The 20025-nt window shown below is 45.1% G+C and overlaps 1 protein-coding gene across 1 annotated transcript in view; it reads right to left on the minus strand.

Moving 5' to 3' along the window:
• COL21A1 (collagen, type XXI, alpha 1) overlaps nt 1-20025 on the minus strand; it is a 209669-nt gene that overhangs the window by 67112 nt on the left and 122532 nt on the right. Inside the window, exon 17 of the mRNA XM_015408301.1 lies at nt 13318-13371. Within this exon, the coding sequence (XP_015263787.1) occupies nt 13318-13371 (54 nt within the window). The remainder of the gene's footprint in view (nt 1-13317; nt 13372-20025) is intronic.

Below are 20025 nucleotides of genomic sequence, written 5' to 3' on the forward strand. Positions count from 1 at the left end.
AAAACTCAAGATTTTTTGAAGAGGCACGCCAGCACGGAGGAAGCCGCACTCGCCACATGGGAGGAAATGGGCAGCGACAGAGACAGCGTATCGGAGGGGGAAGTTAAGACCCCGGAGGATAAAGGAGCAGGGAAGGGTCCATCATACAACCTGAGAGACGTGAAAGGGAGGCTGCCCAGACCATGAAGACAAGTTCAGAAAGCGCATGAAAAAGACTTGACTAACAAAAACCAGAGGGACACTACTAATCTATTAACAGTTTTTTATTTTCAACAGATAAAGATGAAAGACGATTGACAACTCGCAGAAGAAGCCAAAAGAAGATTTGTGTATTACTAATAAAAGATTAACATACTAATAATAAGATCACCCAAACTTTTCTTTATCCCACTATATACCTTCCTTTTTCTTATATGAAAAATGAATAAACTCTCTCCTTTTTAGGAGAGTCAATTAAAAAAAAAGATTTTATTCAATAGGCAGGGATAGTATGGAGTAGTTAGGTATTGGAAAGGCTGAGGTAAACATTGTTGATAAAACAGTATATTTTTCAGTTGACAGACAAGATGGTATTGTAGCTGCTTACTTTTACAAATTCTTGGTTCTTATCAGTGAGAGATGGTTGACTAAGTACTTTGGTTTCAGTTACAATGTTTCTACATATAGTCTCCTAATAACCATTCAGGTTTTCTGGTAAGGTCACTCTTTTAGTGTATCAAATTCTTTCCCCTTTTCTGAAATCACAATGTGTCTTCTTGCCCCTGAGAAGTCTATAACTGTTTCCTTTCACAACTGACCAAGGACTGCCTCAGTGCCAATTCCCTGTATAGCTGGACAGGACGTATATTTCTTCCCTGAAAATATAGTCCTATTCCTTTTGGCCTGATTGAGAGCATCAGCTGGCTACCCAGTCACTCTGCCAAAATCTCAAATGCCAGTTCCTGGCATATGTGTGAAAACATGCTTTAGCTGACACTAGACTATGAATTCTTTGATGGAATTCTTTCTCAGGTTATGTTTAACACAGCTATGACCAGGAGTCTCCCCCTTTATTCCAAAGGTGAACCTGTCTGACAGACTTTTTAGTCAGACTCTTCAGATACTCACTCCTTCAGCTGAACTTCTACTTTACTGAAGAGTAACTGCCACTGAACTCAAAACAAATTCACTCTCCCCTCAGCACTTCCCTCAGCTGGGGTTGGCCAATCAGAGAAAAGGACCAGCCTGTCACTCAAGCTCAACATTCTAGAGCAGAGTTAACTATTCACCTTCCCTTCTCTAATTTTCCTGCATTAGGAAAACAGCATTTTAAATGTAGTCCATCACAACACCATAACTTGAACATTACAATTATTCTGAACATACAGGCAGTTTCAGAGCTCTTGGTATGTTCTAAAGTATCTTCCCTGCCAAATCATTACTAAATTCATTCATAATGCAATATAAGACTTGGCCACAATAAACAGACTTAAGTGCTCCTAACTCTGTGGTGCATAATTCATGTATGATTGCAGCTAAGATTACTGAATTATCCACTACAATAATCCTTGCTAGCAAAAAAGAGAAGAGTTAAAGGGCTGTGTGAGCCTGGAGTTTGTTTCTGACTGCACCTCAGGGAATCAACACCCTTTACAGAACAGGGTTTGGACACGAGAAACAATGCACTTGAAAACATATGAAGAACATGCAAAATAGATGACCAGGTTTCTGCCCTAAAGATCTTCCTTTGACATCTATCCCAGACATTATAATGTGAGCCACTTTTCCAAGAGTATCAGATGGTGGCACCTCACCCACTGCTTTATGAAAGCAGTGTGGTATAGTGATTGGAGTCAGACCTGGGTTCAAATATGCACTGTCAATAAAGCTCACTGGTTAACCTTGGCCAGTTCATTTTCTCTCTCAATATAACATAGCTCACAGGGCATGCAAGGATGCGATAGAGGATAGGAGAACCACGGATACCACCATGAGTTTCTTGGAGGAAAGGTGAGCCGAAAGTGCCCTAAATAAGTACAATTATAAAGAAGAAAGCATGGTGTGCTTAAAGTATCTAGGAAGCACATGACTGAACACTTTCTTGCTCATTAAAAGACAGACTGGAACTAGTCATAACTCATACACAGACTCATAATTCACATCTTTGAAACCAAGCATTATTCTCTCTTAATAGTTCTTCTCTGGGTTGGATTTTTATTCTGAGGCAGAGAGAATTCCCCTCTCCTGTTCTCTCTCACTTACCTGGCTGCTGCAGAAGCAACAACAACAAAAAAGGTCTCTAGAACATGTTGTTTCAATGGCAACTGAAAGCCCCATTACGCAACTCAGGTGCTCTAGGAGAACTAGATTTCTGGACACTGAGGATGCTGCCATAGCCGTATTCAAGATGCCAGCAAGGGAGAGGAGGACTTTTATTAAAAACAGTAACTGAGCTAAGAAGTTTGAGAGCTCACAGGGGAAGAGTTGTAGCTTGCAGGCTGAGACTAGCATATGGAAACCTTGGCACAATTGTAATAATGTCACTGGGAACATAAGAGTTTTTACACCAAACTCTGGACTCTGCCTCAATAAAAATGTGGTAAAGTATGCAAAAGAAATTTACCATTAATAAAAAGCTAATATTTAGATGAGGAATTTGTCTCCTGGTAGAGGGCTTACTAATTGGGTTGTCGAAGCTGGGACCTCTGGACTCCTGTTCAATGTTCCCTCTAAGCTGTGGAGTCTTGTGAGCAAAAATTCTGCTTTGTGAGCTACTGGCATTAAACTTGTAGAGCGAGCGATTTGGCTACTGCATAAATTAGTTTGTTCTGGAGCCCTCCTTCCTGAGCGAAGACAACAATGTGTGAGCCGGAGGCTAAAAAACTGTGAGCTAGCTCACACTAACTCAGCTTAGAGGGAACACTGCTCCTGTTGTATAATTTGTAAAATTAAACAGATCAGATCTTTGGGGAACACAGATAAATTCTTTGAGAACACAGAGACTCTCTCAAAACTTCATCATAACAAGTGGTGCCAAGGAAGAAATAACCCTTCACACATTGTCAGCAACACAGGTTGGGTTGGGGGTCCCCATCTTACATCCTCTGTCATGTGACTAGCAGGTTCCCTTTAGTTCCTGTGCGTGTAATATCTGAGAAGGAGGAGATTGCCTTTACACCCTGCCCTTCACTCAGAGTGGCTTACAATCTCCTTTCCCTTCCCCTCCCCTCCCCACAACAGACACCCTGTGAGATAGGTGGGGTTAAGAGAGCTCTTTCAAGAACTACTCTTGAGAGAACAGCTCTTAGGGAACCTGTGACTGACCTAAGGTCACACCAGCAGCTGCATGTGGAGGAGTGGGAAATCAAACCTGGATCTCCCAGATTATAGTCCACGCTCCTAACCACCACACCAAACTGGCTCTCTCACTACACTAAAGAGTCTTCAACCCCCATAATTTTCACAACTGGAAATGGGGGGACTTGCTATTTGACCGGTTGGAGGAGCTCACAACTGTACACATGGGCTTTCTCAGCAGGCCACATAGTGTGCCCCCAGAACCACTGCATATTGAGAAAACAGTGTAGAGGGCAAGGCCAAAGCCCCTTCTCCTTGCACACCTCAGTTACAGTTCCAATCAGGTACTGTGTGTATAGTAATTGCAGAGAATCTGCAAGTCATGTGTTACATACGACACATTTTCCAGTGCTTTTACAGAATAGGCAGACCTCTCCAAGTGTGTACCTAAGTTAGATGTAAGAATTACAAAAACATATAGTAATTTCGGTACTGGCTGTGGAGTGGTATCCTATACCAAAACATCACAATTTTAATTTTCTAAGCTGCTTGGAAGTCAATTTTCCAATATAAGACTTTCAAAAGCATCTCAGCCTAGACATCCTCTCACAAATGTTTAACTATCAACAGCCAGAAAGGACTGTTTCAGTGGAATAGTTTAGTGTGGCGACCTGGTGTTAGTAACTTGGTTGATATCTTGATAATCAGCAAAGATGTGTCAACACATTTGAAAGATTTGGAAGCAGTTCTCCAAAGACTGCCTTCCATAAGTAAACAGGCGAAAGTGTTGATTTTTTCAAGACCAGGTTAAATATTTGGCTCATGTAATTAACAGACAGGGAGTCTCCCCTCAGAAGGAAAAAAGTTCAGGCAATCTTAGATTACCTAAACTTACAGATATTTCAGAACTGCTTTCATTTTTTGCTATACATGGTTCATTACCAGTCTCTCTAACATGATGAAGCCACTTGTACCTAAGGAAGTGTGTGTGCACACACAAAAACTCATACCTTGAATTAAACGTTGATCTTAAAGCTGCCACTGGACTCAAAACTTTGTTCTACTGCTCCAGACCAACACAGTTACCCACCTGGATGAAGCCACTATATGACTTATTCTGTTCAACAGCAAGCCTGAGTCTGCTCTTTGGCATGTTAGCAGACATTTCAGGCAAGCAACAAGGTTCTCAAAAGCACCTCTACTTCTCTACACTTTCACTGCTTGTTACCACCACTACAAGAATGTGATGCTTCACCTGTGTGAGTGGGGACAGTTATTTGCTCCCCCCAGTCAGAATAACAAGACAGACAACAGTTTGGAAGTAAACAAGGGCCACTTTATTAACTATTTAACATAACATTGCGGCAAGGGACCAACTAAGCGAGCACGGAACAGGCAAGGCAGGTGTCACTCCCCTGACCAACCTCCTTGCCTTTTTCACGGGCAGGTCACCTAGCTCTGGTCTTGAGCCAGCAGTCTGGCTTGTGACTGGCAGTCCAGCAAAACTGGTTGCCACCTAGGAGCGCCTACCCCTGAAGCCTTACAACTTGCAGAGAGGAGCCTTACCCTAAGAGGTTCCCAGAGGTGATCACCATTCCCCACCCTGGACCCTAAAATCTGAAAGCAGTTCCTGATGACCCCGTTCCCTAATGGGAAAATGCCGTAAGGTGCTCACCGGTTCCAATTTCTTGCCCGCACAAACCTGCCAAGTGACCAACCTATTTAGATGTCGACCACCACAACCAGCTATTCAATCCACTGCTGTCAGTGCAAGGTAGGCAAAAACACCTCCACCCTTTCAGCCAATCCTGGGTAGAGGCAAAAAAATCCTACTTGGCCCCAATAGGCGGCCAGCAACAGCCTACACTAAGAACAGGGCGGGAGGGTAGGAGAGCACGAGTTCCAACTTTCTGGGCGGGAGTGGAGCCCAGCAGTTTAACAGGGCCGGCTCCACCCTCCGCCCATGTCACGACGCGCTGCATCGTGGTGACTGCCTGGTTTCCTACAGGACAGCAAAACAGCCCCCGGCGTCCAGTGGCATCAACAGGAGGCTGGTAGCTCCATTGCCCCCCCCCCCAATCAGAATAACGAGACAGACAAGAGTTTGGAAGTAAACAAGGGCCACTTTATTAACTATTTAACATAACATTGTGGCAAGGGACCAACTAAGTGAGCACGGAACAGGCAAGGCAGGTGTCACTCCCCTGACCTTGCCCTTTTCACAGGTAGGTCACCTAGCTCCAGTCTTGAGCCAGCGATTTGGCTTACAACCGGCAGCCCAGCCAAACTGGTTGCTACCTAGGAGCACCTACCCCTGAAGGTAGACTCCCAGCAAAGCGGGCATTGAACTGCCTGCCCTGTCTGGGCATGGGTACCTGCCTGACCCTAATTGACAGCTGGGGGACATGATTTGCAGCCATAAGTGTGGGTGAATCTGGTCCCACCTGAAGGCCAGATTCATGGCTGCCCTCATTCTGAACTCTTCATTGTACTGAAGCCATGCAGGGCTCAGAAAATCGGTAAAGCCCTTATAAATGTTGTCCATATATTGGAGCATCGCCAAAGCCCACCATGTCTGATGCCTTACTCTCACTGCTGCATAGATTAAAAATCCTGGGAACCAGTTTGCCCAGGTTCTGTCCACCCTGCGCCTCATCAGGCGTTCCTTCTCCCGCTCATCTAGGTCCTCCTTATCTTTCTTCCCCAGTTCCCTGTATAGCGGTGGGACCAGGCAGGAAGTCAAGGGAAGGAGGCTGAGAAGTAGAAGAGCTCGGCCCCCTTCCAGCCTGCATCCCATCCCGAAAGTAGCAGGCAGAAGCACTACGATTAATGACCCCTCCCCTCCGACATTGGTGTTGTGTAATGCCAGGTCCATAAACAATAAGACCTCAATCCTTTGGGATTTCTTGCTAAAGCAGGGAGCGGACCTGGCGTGCGTGACCGACACTTGGGTGCAAGATGGGGAGACAGTAGCTCTCTCGCAGCTGGCTCCACCTGGGTTCTCGGTCCTTCACCAATCACGGACTGAGGGGTGGGGGGGAGTGGCTCTATTAATTTGGGAGGCTTACTCTTTCAGGGCGCTTCAGCCACTGAAGTTTGCAGGTATCAAGTGCTCGGGCCTAGTGTGGGAAGCCGGGGAGAGTTTGGCTATCTGGCTGGTGTACTGGCTGCCTGTCATCCCTGGTTGAGGCTGTGTCAGGCTGGGTGTTGGAGCATCCTAGGCTGATAGTCTTGGGTGACTTCAATGTCCACACTGATGATGCGACCTCTGCTCAGGCGATGGACCTTGTGTCGTCCACGGTGGTGCTAGGACTTTCCCAATATATAACGGCCCCCACTCATCAGGCTGGGCACACGCTCAACCTGAATAATCCAGAATAGAACCAGAAGATGTGCATAGAACCTCGAGTTCGCTCACTGTCTCAACTGTGACGGGGAGGCCTGTCTTATCTGAGGGACCGCCTTTCCCCGTATGTTCCCCAGAGAGCACTGAGGTCAGGGTCACAAAATCGCCTGGTCCGAAAGACGTCAGATTGGCCACCACTAGACCCAGGGCCTTCTCAGTGGCAGCTCCACTCTGGTGGAATGAGCTCCTAGAAGACATCAGAGCCCTGTGGGACCTTTTACAATTCTGCAGGGCCTGTAAAACGGAGCTCTTCCACCAGGCTTTCGATTAGGAGCCACCACTGTTAAATTAGTTATCAAAACTGAACATGCTATGGCCCTTATGAAACAACACCGGATATTGCCTTTGGACCACTTTATAGGTTGCAACGCTGGTTATTGCCTTCTCTTATTGTAAGACCTCATAGGAACCGCTATCTGTATGCACTTTATGTAATTGTTGCTTATGTGAATTTTATCGCACCTTCTTGTGTCATTGTTTTATTGTATTTTAATCTGTCTGTACGTCGCCTTGAGCCAGTTCGCCCGGCAAGGCGGGATATAAATTGAAAGTAATAAATAAATAAATATTAATGTGATGACATTGACAGATTCTCCCTTAAGAATTTTATTTCTGGTGGCCGTGGAGAGGTGATCTCCCAGTGGCAAAGCCAGGTCCCCAAATGGAATGGCACCTGTTGACACCAAGTCATATGCAGAACCCCCAAGATTTGAAAAACCAGCACCTGAGTTTGGGTAGCCCCATCCAGGCCAAACACCTTCAGGAGGCGGTTGGATATACTTCCCCAACCTGCATAGGGTGACCATCCACACGGCATTGTGTGCCCAACACTACCTTGTACTGCTTGGCACCTTGGGCACTGCGGCCCCATGGCTAATATGACCTTCCTTGCCCAGTGTTCTCCTTTCCTTTCCTTTCATTTATTAGCTTCATTGACCAGAGGTCTTAAACCACTTGCCCAGTGTTCTCTACCTTACCTTCCCTCCTTGGAGGTCCTTTGTAAAGCTCCACCTGGAGCTCCTCTGTGCCCTGGCTCTCCTGCTTGTCATCCACACACTGCCTCTGGACCAGTTGACCCGATGTTGATGCCATTTCGCCCTGTCTATCCTCGAAAAAAGCTAAGCGTACCAACACCTGAGCCTGAAAGGATTGTTTAGGAAAGGATTTAGACATGTCGTGCGAAAGAGCATGCTCTCCCCGTCGACTCTCAAGGGCGGCTAGCTTCTCAATGATGGCTGCATTGACAGGGTCCTGCTCATCCTCGTCAAAGGAGTCTGAAAGAGTGGGCCGCTGTGGAGGCTTCTGAGTAGGCTTCTTTGGGGCCAGCTGTTTGCCCTTAGGAGCACCCTGGCCTTTCCTAGGAGCCATTATTAAAATGAAATTGCATGGGAGCTGGTGCTTTTTGGCCCCTAGTTTGCTATGCAACCTTAATTGCCTCACCTAAAAGCAACCCCTTCAGGAGCTGAGTTACATTCACACTTAGGCCTCAAAGGTATGCACTCTGGCAGTCACTTAAAATGGCTGCCCAGCAAAGGGTTTCAAAATGGCTGCCTGAAAGGTACACTCTTAGATGGCCAACCTATAAGACCACACTCAAAATGACCACCCTACAGAGGCCCACCCAAAGTGGCTGCCACTAGATGCTCTCACCAAAAATGGCCACCAACAATGCAGATGGAGGCCTTCAAGCCCACACGCCCCCTGTTTGTTCTTAGCAGTCACTGCAGGGCCCGGTTGCCAAATAGCACCCCCTAGCTGATCGGCAAGGCTGATGCTTCTGATGGCCGTTTGAATTTTTTTTTAATTACCCTTGCTCCCAAACAGCTGTTAGACCTACTCTAGGCCAGCCTGAGGCAACCCTAACTGCCAGAAGCATTTATTTGAATACCAGGCCATTGGGGCAAGGTGTCTGAATCACCAGGCTAGCAATGCCTATCCAAATGGGATGATGGCTGCCGGGGGGGCGGGGTCTAGTAGCAAAATAGGCTCCTAACAACCCTGCCCCTTAAGCCAGGCTGGACTTATTTTATTTATTTATTTATTTAGACTTATACCCCGCCCTCCCAGCCAAGCCCAGCTCAGGGCGGCTTACAACAGAATAAAACACCCACATAAATTTAAATCATCCTAAAAACAGATAAAACATTGCTCTAAAAGCCCCTGCACAGAGCTGGGGGGGGGGAGATAATATTTGGTGGGGGGAGTAAAGAAAAGGGGAAGGGGGGGGGGTGGCCCAGCAGCCTTACCAACTGCAGCCACCCACCACCCACGGCCCAAACAAGGCAAGGCTCCTTCTTTATTCTATTCTTTTAAAAAAAATATTTTAAACGCCCAGAGAGCCACAGCTCTGACGCAGCTTGGAGATCCGGCTGCGGCTCAGCCACGTAAATCAGGCCATAGACACGGCCCTGGAAGGAGGCCAGCAAGCGGCGCCCTGCAGCCACAAGATGCAGACGCGGCCCCAACACCCAGGCTGTGATGCGATGGCCGCAGACATATTTCAAACTGAATCTTCGCTGCTCCGGCCCCCATTCCTGGACTTTGTTGTCTCACCGCCGCTTGGTTTTCTTTTTGGTTGTTTTTTTTTTTTAATTAGATCAGCCCTGCCTTGCCGTTGCCTGAAAGGTAGGCAAGGCCTTGGAAAGCTCCCTGATGTGCTCGGAGCTGCTACAGCTACCAAGCACGAGTTCCACCCGTCTGGGCGGGAACGGAGCCTGGCAGTTTAACAGGGCCAGCTCCGCCCCCCCGCCCATGTCACGACTTGCTGTGTCGTGGTGACTGTTGCTGCCCCGGTCTCCTCCGGGGTGGCAAAACAGCCCCCGTGTTCAGCGGCATCGCCGGGAGGCCGGGAGCTCCGTTCTCATGTTATTTTACATTGGTCAGACCAGTCAATATCTCATGCATCAAGGACACTCTCCATGGAAGAATCTGGCTTTAGCTTTGAGTTTTGAAATGGGAAATTGGTTTGTATCCCAGGATCAGAGTCACTTGTGGCAGCACTGGCCTCTGGTTCTGAATTCCTATTGATGTGACTTTGTTTTCAAATTCCCTGCAGAGCTTGCAAATGCAGTTGCATACTCACTTGGCTTGACAGGAAAGGACATCTCATGTCAATGCATGCTGCAGTGTAAATCCTGTCAGACAAGGATGTTGCAGACACTACTGATGCACACCCCCATCCTGAATATGCTGTGTAAGTTGGTTAAAGAGGTCTGGGCTGACTGGTTTACATGACAGAATTCACTTTAGATGGCCTTAGGGGCATTCTACCAACTTTCTCCTTGAGCCCTCTTAGTTCCCTGAAGGAGAGAGGGATAAGGAGACACATGGAAGGGGATGACAAGAAAAGTTCAAGAAAAAAATATGCAGATCTGAAACTGCTCAACCCTGCTTCCAACCCAAACACAGGGCTGATCTCCAACCCTGTCTTTCACTCAGGAGGAAATACCATCACAGATACAGACTGTATAACTGAGAGAGAATTATGTCGATTAATTTACAACAATAAAAATATGACAATATTAGATAAATATGTAAGCCATTGCTACTGAATTGATACCGCAATACAGAGCATCAGGAAAAAGACAGACGTTTGGAAGCAGCCAGCCACTCATCTTAACATGAAGTTCATTTACTGCATTGTGTTGGAAAAAAAAAAAAAAGGACCAACATGATACAGTCTCTATGGAATCAGAACAAGTATTGTGTTTATTCTGGCTTAAAATGAATTAGGCAGCTGGGCTCAATTGACAAACTATAATCAATCATGTATTAATTAGGACAGTAATCACTACTGAAAAAAACAAACAGCTGAGATTGATTACTGACCATTTTAGCAGCAACTACATGAAGACTTTCAGGAAAAGTTCTGTTCATGCCACAGGGACTTTTCTGCTCAACCCACCCCTTTCTACCAAAGAAATCTTTGAACCTGCCTAAAATCCATTTCTTAAATGGCACAGGCAGTGAGTACAGTACAGAGACATAGACTAGGTCAGTGATGGCGAGCCTTTTAGAGACCGAGTGCCCAAACTGCGACCCAAAACCCACATTTATCGCAAAGTGCCAACACGGCAATTTAACCTGAATACTGAGGTTTTACTTTAGAAAAAGCAACTCATACATTAACTTAAGATGATCCAAACAAAATAAGGAAAGCAATCCCAAATGCTTTCATTTACTTAAAATTATTTGGCAGAGAATTCGACACTTTAATAATCATCTGGGCCTGGCTGGGGCAATGGCACGCGTGCCCACAGAGAGGGCTCTGAGTGCCACCTCTGGCACCCGTGCCATAGGTTCGCCACTACTGGACTAGGTGGAGATCACAGAATCCCTCCCTTATACTAGTAGCAATGGCTGGTGTTTCACATTCTTTGGACACAAGTCACAGCATTTTAAAATACTTATACTTTCAGTAGTTATGCCCAGAACTTTCCCCTATAGGTCACACCACTAATATACTAAAAATATAAGAAGAATTCCCAAAGGACCTCAAAAGATTATAGCATGCTCTTGAATGAATTCCAAGGTGAATTGGAATATATACTCATAGAACCATAGAATCATAGAATGTTAGAGTTGGAAGGGACCTTGAAGGTCATCTAGTCCAACCCCCTGCACTCTGCAGGAGCATAGCTGAAAGATAGCCCTACATACCTACAACATACCCGAAAGATGGTTGTCCAGCCTCCACTTGAAAATGTCCAGCGAAGGAGCATCCACTACCTCCCGAGGCAGTCTGTTCCAATGCTCAACCACTCTTACACTTAGGAAGTTTCTCCTGATATTTAGCCGGTAACGACTCCCTTGTAATTTCCACCCGTTAGATCTAGTCTTGCAATCTGGAGCAAGAGAGAATAGATCTGCTCCATCTTCTACATGACAGCCCTTCAAATATTTGAAGACTGCCATCATGTCCCCTCTAAGCCTTTTCTTTCCCAAGCTAAACATACCCAACTCTTTCAGCCTTTCCTCATAAGACTTGGATTCCAACCCTCTCACCATCCTGGTTGCCCTCTTCTGGACACGCTTGAGCTTGGTTGCCCTCTTCTGGACACACTTGAGCCCTCTTCTGGACACGCTCGAGCTTGTCAACATCCTTCCTAAAATGTGGTGCCCAAAACTGGACACAGTACTCCAGGTGAGGCCTGACCATAGCAAAATAGAGCAGAACTACCACTCCCTTGATCTGGACACAATGCTTCTGTTAATGCATCCTAAGATTGCATTAGCTTTCTTCACAGCCACATCACACTGCAGGCTCATGTTTAGCTTGTAATCAACCAGAACACCTAGATCCCTTTCACATGTGCTGCTGTCAAGCCAAGTCCCTCCCATTCTATATCTGTGCCTTTGATTTGTTGTACCTAACTGTAGGACTTTGCACTTATCTCTATTGAAATTCATTTTATTTGTCTCAGCCCACTGTTCCAGCCTAGCTTATTTTAGTTTTCTGTTCATCTGTATTTGCATTAAAATAAGTTTGTTAAACAAATTACTTTTAACGTAATATTTCAACACAAACCAAGGTCCACTGGCTATGTTTTAGTAAGCTACAACAATTTACAGTACTTAAGATACACCTGACAGCCTGCTGTATTACCTTTCAGGATCTATAGCCAGTCTTTCAACAGGCTCAAACCAGCTATGGGATAATAAAAGACAGCCCTTAAAAAAATACATTAAAAGATTTCCATTTCCAAAATTCACTGTCAGATGCAAAACTTTGTTTATAGGGAATACAAACACTGATTTTCCTGGCAGAAAATATGGCTGAAGTCAGCGTAATGATGAAAAATGTAGACAGCAGTCCAGGCATGTTCCTCAAGCATCTTCTACTAGCAGAGGTTTTTCATATGTTTCCACTGACCCAATTTCTTTTTCCTCGGTCTACTCTAGTTTCAAACTAACTACATGGTAACTTCTCTGATGTTCATTCATATAAGTAATGAAATCTAAACACTATGCCAGAAACAAAACCAGAACTAAAATTGAAATATATTTTTACTTTTTAAAGAAGTGGTCAGTGCAATTCTTTTACCTTTTTAAAACAGTTTTTTTGCATGATTTAGGACACAAAAATGATATACTACTTCAAATTCAGCAAAACACAGGTCCCAGGTATCCTGTACCTTGGTAATTCAGTGGTAACCGATATTGGGCAAATTCCTAAACTGAAGTACAGGCTCAGAGAATGCACAGGTACACTCTAGTTATGACAATGTGTATGGATGGATTCAGAGAATGACTTTATCTCACCACACAGCAACATTTTCAGTTCTTGCAGGAGAGCTACATAGAACAAAGGTTGCCCAAAGAATCCCAGCTTGATCGACTGTACCGCTGCCACGATCACAGCAATTAGTATTTAATAGTTTATTGAAAGCATACCAGTACTAAAGTTATGTCAACAACCCTATAGAAGCCATCACCCCTCAATGCAAAATACAGTAATATTAGTCCAGTAAATGAAGAATGTTCTAGAGCAGAAGTAGACTGTCCAAGTTCTGTGTGAATTTTTTTCCTGAAAAAAACTTTTAACCTTCACAATACTACCACTTTACATAAGTACAAATGCAAGAGATTATCATAAAAATATAAAAAGGTATCAAAATTACTTTTTTTTAACTTACAGGATCTCCCCTTCTTCCTTCTGGCCCAGCAGAACCCGGCTGTCCAGCTTCTCCCTTAGTATTGATAACATACAATTAAAAATCAGGTCAAAAATATTAACCTCTTGGTGCTTTGTTTTCATAAAGAGACAAGATCTAAATGGCTAATATACAAGATCTGGCAGGGAAAAGGTAAGAAATTAGAGGTAAAAATAACAATTATTGTAATATATCAATTGAATAACCACTATGAAGCCTTTTTGCCAGCCTTACCAGAATGGTTATTTAATGTAAAATCAAATAATCGCATAGTATTGGATGAACAGGCACCATTCCTTTTTTTAAAATCACAATTTAAAAATGAGCATTAGCCACTCTGTGACTTCAAAATGTCCCGGCAATTTGATCCAGTGGTGCTCAACAAGCAGTACCATGGCCACTATCCCTTACTGTCACCCAGGAGCAGACCAACAAGTGGTCCTTCTGTTCTGACTTCCCTGGTGATGTCTGGGGAACTGTTCAAGAAAGAGTATCAGCTGCTCCATGGGTAGGGCAGGGAGGTTGGAGGGTACAAAGATGGAAAAATAGAATGGGAGAAAGAGTAAGGCTGCTGGCCACCCCCAGTTCTACCACTTCATTTCACCTCACCATATAGCCTGTCAAGCTGTTTACCCCTTATTCTAGACAGAATGTTCATGGTAATTATATTCTGTCCCAAATATTAAAAATATGTCACATCTTGCAAAATATATCTCTTTTAAATATGCTTGCCACAATCTAGAGGACACATATTTATAGAAGGCATTGGGTATGCACAGCACAGTCATGTTGCTTTTCAGGACAGCAGGTTCACACACACACACAATCCTATCACAACCATTAAAAAAACCCCTCTCCTGTATATATCTGTAGACCTTGCTTGGAATCCAAACAATTGTATGTAGACTTTCCATCATACATTGAAGCTTTTCAGTTTCTCCTCCCCCAGCCACTATTTAAGGTTCAAAAATCCTCAGCAGTACCGGTGCCTGAGGGTTTTTTCTTTTGCCATCAAGTCAGAGCTGATTTATGGCAACCCCATGGGGTTTTGAAGGCAAGAGCCAAACAGAGGCTATTTGCCATTGCCTGTCTCCATGTCATGACCCTGGTATTCTTTCCAGATACTGACCAGGGCTGACCCTGAATAACTTCCAAGATTTGACAGATCGGGCTAGCCCATTACCCCCTATATATGGAAAGCCTCACCACCAGGTCCTGACGTCACTATAATGGCGACCTGAGTAGGCATAACATTCCCTGTGTGGCTGACTGGAGAAGGAGAAGACGACGATCTCTTTCTTTCTCCCAGACTGGTTTTCTCGTCGCAAAAACGAGGGAGGATTTCTGGAGTTGGTTTTGGGGTTTTTTTGTTTTGTTTTGTTTTTTCCACAGTGGCCGTCTCGGAAGGAAAGAGATTGGAGGGAGGGGGAAAAGTTAATCTGACCGGAGCGGGATGGGATGGGACGGAGCCCAGCGAGCGGAAAGTAAGCATACAGTGAAGTAGTAAATGGCCAACTAATAATCTGACCACACTAGCCCACATTTTATAGTTAGAGAGTAGAATAAAGGCAGAAATCTGGTCCTCCAAATCTATATACGGGCCAAAACCAGAATCAGATAAGACCCTTGATTACTTAGGGACCAGATCACATGAACTCACATGCAGGTGGAAATAATCACAGGAATGAGCTTGAGCATGAGCCTTGGTGAGTTCATAGAAGGCCTAAACCCAGATCTCTACCTACATCATGATGAGGCTCTAACAGTAAAGAAACCATAAGAACGTAAAAGTCAGATCAGACCAATTGCTCATCTAGCCCAGCATTCGGTTTCACATGGTGCCCGACAAGATGACCCCAGAGCAATGCTCCCTCTAAGCTGTGGAGTGTTGTGAGCAAAAAATCTACTTTGTGAGCTATTAGCATTAAAGTTGTGAGGAAGTGATTTGGCTTCTGCATAAATTAGTTTGCTCTGGAGTCCTCCTTCCTGAGCGAAGACAAAACTGTGTGAGCTGGAGGCTAAGAAACTGTGAGCTAGCTCACACTAACTCAGTTTAGAGGGAACACTGCCCCAGAGTACAGGTGCCAGTCCCACCCACGTTGTTGCCCCCTTGAGCACTGGTATTTACTAACCCAGAGGTTACAGTTTGCCACCATTTTTAATAGCCATTGACTGCACTGTTCTCCATGAATCTGTTGAATCCCATTTTTTAAAAAGCCAACTAGACTTCCTGGGTCAGCATATTTTGCAAGTCAAATTCTTTCAACATCCTGCTGATGCTCCCGTACTGAGGCCAAAGCAATTAAACAAGTTGTATGTGCTAGTTTTCTTCTATCTCATGCTAACTGTGGGCACAAGAGCATGAGGAACAAATGCCGCACCTATCAGAGGAGCAGTGGTATGGAAAGACAGGGTGAAAAAAATGACAACTTGAGCCCAGAAAACTTTTCTCTTCAAAATCACCTCTTGCAGCAGTCCTCTCTGCCATGCAAGTTAGGGGTACTAGCCTCTTAGAACTTGTGTTGGTTTCAATGGGTGGGAAGTAAGGAGTCCTAATGTTCTTTTCAGCATGAAGGACATGTCTGTGAGATGGCTGGCTAAGCCACAGAATCCCTGGACCCTCCCCTCTGAAAAGACATTAATTAAGTGAGGTAAAGAGCAACAGCCTCCACTGGCTGTTGTCTCAGGCAACAAATTCAACCAGAGGCATTTCTTTCCCCCCTTTTTTTCTCCTTTAGAGCCTCCAAAGGTCTGTCACAGGCCTGGAGACATACAGAGGATTAGTGGGAGGTTCTTCACTTGCAACAAGAAGCTTTGAATCCAGCCTTCCTAGTTCCTGGGACTTCCTACTGATCTAAATGGGGAGAATAAAGGTTTTTCAGAACTGTCCACACATTACCATACTTTTTTCTTCTGAATTTGATTATGAAGGACAAAGATTATCATGCTTCTATTTTGCAGATTAAATCAAATACAAGTACAGACACTACAGAAATAGTACCTCAGAAATCAATGTAAGGAAGATACAGAAAAGGTTTGGCCATACAGTCAAGCTGCAATTTAGATGCTCACCCCTTCCCAGCCTCTCAGTTACTATTGACAGTCATTATTTCAGATGCGTACTGACAGAAATGCCAAGCATACAAATCGAAGCCATGGCTCAGAGGGAGAGCAGCAGCTTTGCATATACCAGGTCCCAACTTCAACCTCTGGCATCTCTGTTAAAAGGATCAGGTAACAAATGACCTGAAAGACCTAAGAGCCAGCATGGTGTGGTGGTTATGAGCAGTAGACTCTAATCTGGAGAATCTGGTTTGATTCCCCACTTCTCCACATGAAGCCTGCTGGGTGACCCTGGGCCAGCCACAACTCTCTCAGACCCACCTACCCCACCAGGTGCCTGTTGTGGGGAGTGGAAAGAGATTGGAAGCCACTCTCCTTTGGGTAGTGAAAAGCTCTTCTTCTTCTACCTGAGACGCTGAGATGCTGAAGAGACGGTACCAGTCACAGTGGAAAACATTGATCCTGACAGACCCATGGTCTGTTTCACTATAAGGCTTGAGATATTGAATTAAAATGCATCTAGAGTTCCTTCTTGTAACTGAGCACGCTTACGTATAAAATGGATTAAAATTGCATTAAATTGAAACACTATCTATATATCTAATAGCCAAGTCCCCCCCCGCCCGTGCAGATACTTATTTCTGCCAACAGATGGCTCATTCTCCCCCAACAGCTTTTCCTATATAGTCTACAGAAAAATCCAAAAAGTAAAAAAATCCCTTTGGGGAGGGTTGAATTCTCCCCAATACCTTTAGAAATGGCCTCTTCAGGGATCTAACTCCAGACATCAACGGTGAAAGATTAGAACGTTCGGGGGGGGGGCTTCTAACTGTTTCTATCAGTAAAAGGAGGGAGGAGGAGGGAGGGCCCCTTTCCAGTTCTGGCCTTTCAGGGAGGGAGCCAGTGCCAGGCTCTGGAATTCCTAGAGGTTTTGAAGTGGGCTGTGAGGAGGGCTGGGTTTGGGAAAGGGAGAGGCCTCAGCTGGGTATAATGCCACAGAGTCCACTCTCCAAAGCAGCCATTTTCTCCAGGGAGACAGACCTCTGCTGTCTATAGTCCAGTTGTAATTCTGGGGGGGTCTCCAGGTCCCACTTGGAGGTTTGCAACCCTAGGCCTGGCAGTAGTCTAAGGTTGCCAGGTCCCCCCTGATTTGCAGGACTCAACTAAGCCTGGCTACTTACTACTGCTCATCAGCAGCCATCCCATGAAAGCCAGTGAGGTGCAGCAGTTAGAGCTTCAGAGTAGGGTCTGCAAAACCCAGGTTCAGATCCCCATCTTGCAGTGGAAGCTGATTTTGAACCAGTCACATACTTTTAGCCTATCCAACCTCACAGGGTTGTTGTGCAGATAAAAAAGGTGAGAATAATGTAAGCTGCTTAGGTCCCCACCAGTGTTCCCTCTAAGCTGAGTTAGTGTGAGCTAACTCACAGTTTTTTAGCCTCCGGCTCACACATTTTTGCCTTGGCTCAGGAAGGAGGGCTCCAGAGCAAACTAATTGATGCAGCAGCTACATCGCTCGCTCACAACTTTAATGCCAGTAGCTCACAAAGTAGAGTTTTTGCTCACAAGACTCCTCATCTTAGAGGGAACATTGGTCCCCACTATGGAGAAAGACTGTAATTTTCCTAGGTAGAGGCTGTGGGGGAGGAGTGTGGAGATGGACAGCTGAAGACAGAGAGGCAGATAAAGTAGGTTAGCTGTTGGGTGGGAAGGAAATTGTGTTGCCAACTCCAAGCTAGAAAATTCCTGGACCTTTGAGGGGTGGATCCTGCGGAGCATGGGATTTGAGGAGGGAAGGAACTACAAACCAGTATGATGCCACAGACTCCACCCTCCAAACCAGCCATTTTCTCCACAAGAACTACCATTGCCAGCCTTCAGTCAAGGGCTGGAGATCACCCAGAATTACAACTGTTGTCCAGGTGACAGAGATCAGTTTTCCTGGATAAAATGGCTGCTTTGGAGGGTTGAGTCTGTGGACTTATACCCTGCTGAGGCTGCTTGCCTCCCCAATACTAACTGTCCCAAGGCTCCACCCCCAAATCTCCAGGAATTTCCCAACCTGGAGCTGGCAGCCCTAAGGTGAATTGGTCGCTGTAGCTGGGAGATCCGTTGTGATTCCCAGAGTGCTGCCACTGCTGCTGTGGGGGGGGGGGAGGAAGCAGACAGGAGGCTGGGAGAGTGATGGGGGCAGAAAGAGAGAGTGATAGAGTGGGGGGGCAGAAAGAAAGAGTGATGAGGTGGGGAGACAGAAAAACAATGGGTCAGAAAGAGAGAGGAAGTGACATACATGGAGGGGGGGAGAGAGGTTAAGAAAGGAGAGGCAAAAGGGAGAAATAGTGTGAGAGAGGTAGGGGGAGAGGGGAGGAAACAAAGATGTGAGGAATGGGATAACCATCCCGCAAGTTTCTTGCAGGGCTCCACTTGTGTTTGTATAATTTACTGATTTCTCCGCTTCCAGTAATTGTGACCAGGCACTTGGTCCAGTCCCCAAATGTATTTGGAAGGGGGAAAAGAACTGGTGAGTGCTATGTAAAATTTTATACTCCATTAAGATCTGGCACACGGGAGTTGGGGCAGGCCCCATGCAACCAGAGGCAGATGGCCCAATCTCATCAGCAGTGCCATAAGGGAGCTCCACCTATTCCAGCGAGCCCTTATCTGTACGACACACTGTATTTTCACAAAGGCAAGTAGCCCATATATGGGATAGATATCTACACTTCCCATTAGGACACCTAAGCCTCTAAAGAAAGAAGAAGGGTGGCTATTTTGAAAATCTACAGAGTCAGAACCCTTAAAGCCAACAAGTTCTACCTCACAGTTCCATTTGGCTGTAGAACAACTGGCCTCCTGCCACTTTCTGTTCTTAATCTGATCTTTAACAGCTTATAAAATGCACAACAGTCACAGCAAGAATCTTCCTATTTGCGGGGGTGAAGAGTTTACACATCATGAAATTACATTTCTTCTGTTGTGTTACATTATCACATAATCTGATTACTGCTTTTGCAGTTGCTATGGAACGAAGAGAATGTACCAGTATCATCTTGTAACTAGAGCATATGTAAGGAAACAATTCTCAGTGGAGTGTGTTCACTTGACATTAAAAGGTCTATCTCAAATTTCAAAGCAGTAAACAATCCAAAACTTAAGGAACAGTTTCCTTTGCACAAAAAAAATCATTGGCCAATGTAGGGCTTTGAATTGCCTCATTTCCTGCACTATTTCCAGGCATCAAAACTGACTGCTGTTGACAGTAGCAGTTGACTACTGTACTGCTCAGAAGCTGTTTTCACAGATGACTCCGCTGTGTAATTATATGCAAATGGCATGCGAGATCTTTCTTGTTCTAGTTAGATTAAAGTTCATAAAACCCCAAAGAAGAAATGCTGCAGATGAAATGCGGACTTGATACTTAACAAAATTAGGAATGACCCACAGGAACATGAGCATCCTTCCCACATATGGCAACAAATACTTTTAAACCCCCAAATGGTCTGAGAACAGGTTAGGAACTATTTATTTTTATTTATTCAGACATCCTCTCTAATGCGGCCTTGACGTGGTGAGGGGGCTTGCGCAATTCGATGAGGCTGCGAGCTATGCTGTGGAGGGTAACCCAGG

Source organism: Gekko japonicus, unplaced genomic scaffold (genome assembly GCF_001447785.1).
Source record: "Gekko japonicus isolate JY-2015 unplaced genomic scaffold, Gekko_japonicus_V1.1 scaffold383, whole genome shotgun sequence".
Classification (NCBI taxonomy): domain Eukaryota; kingdom Metazoa; phylum Chordata; class Lepidosauria; order Squamata; family Gekkonidae; genus Gekko; species Gekko japonicus.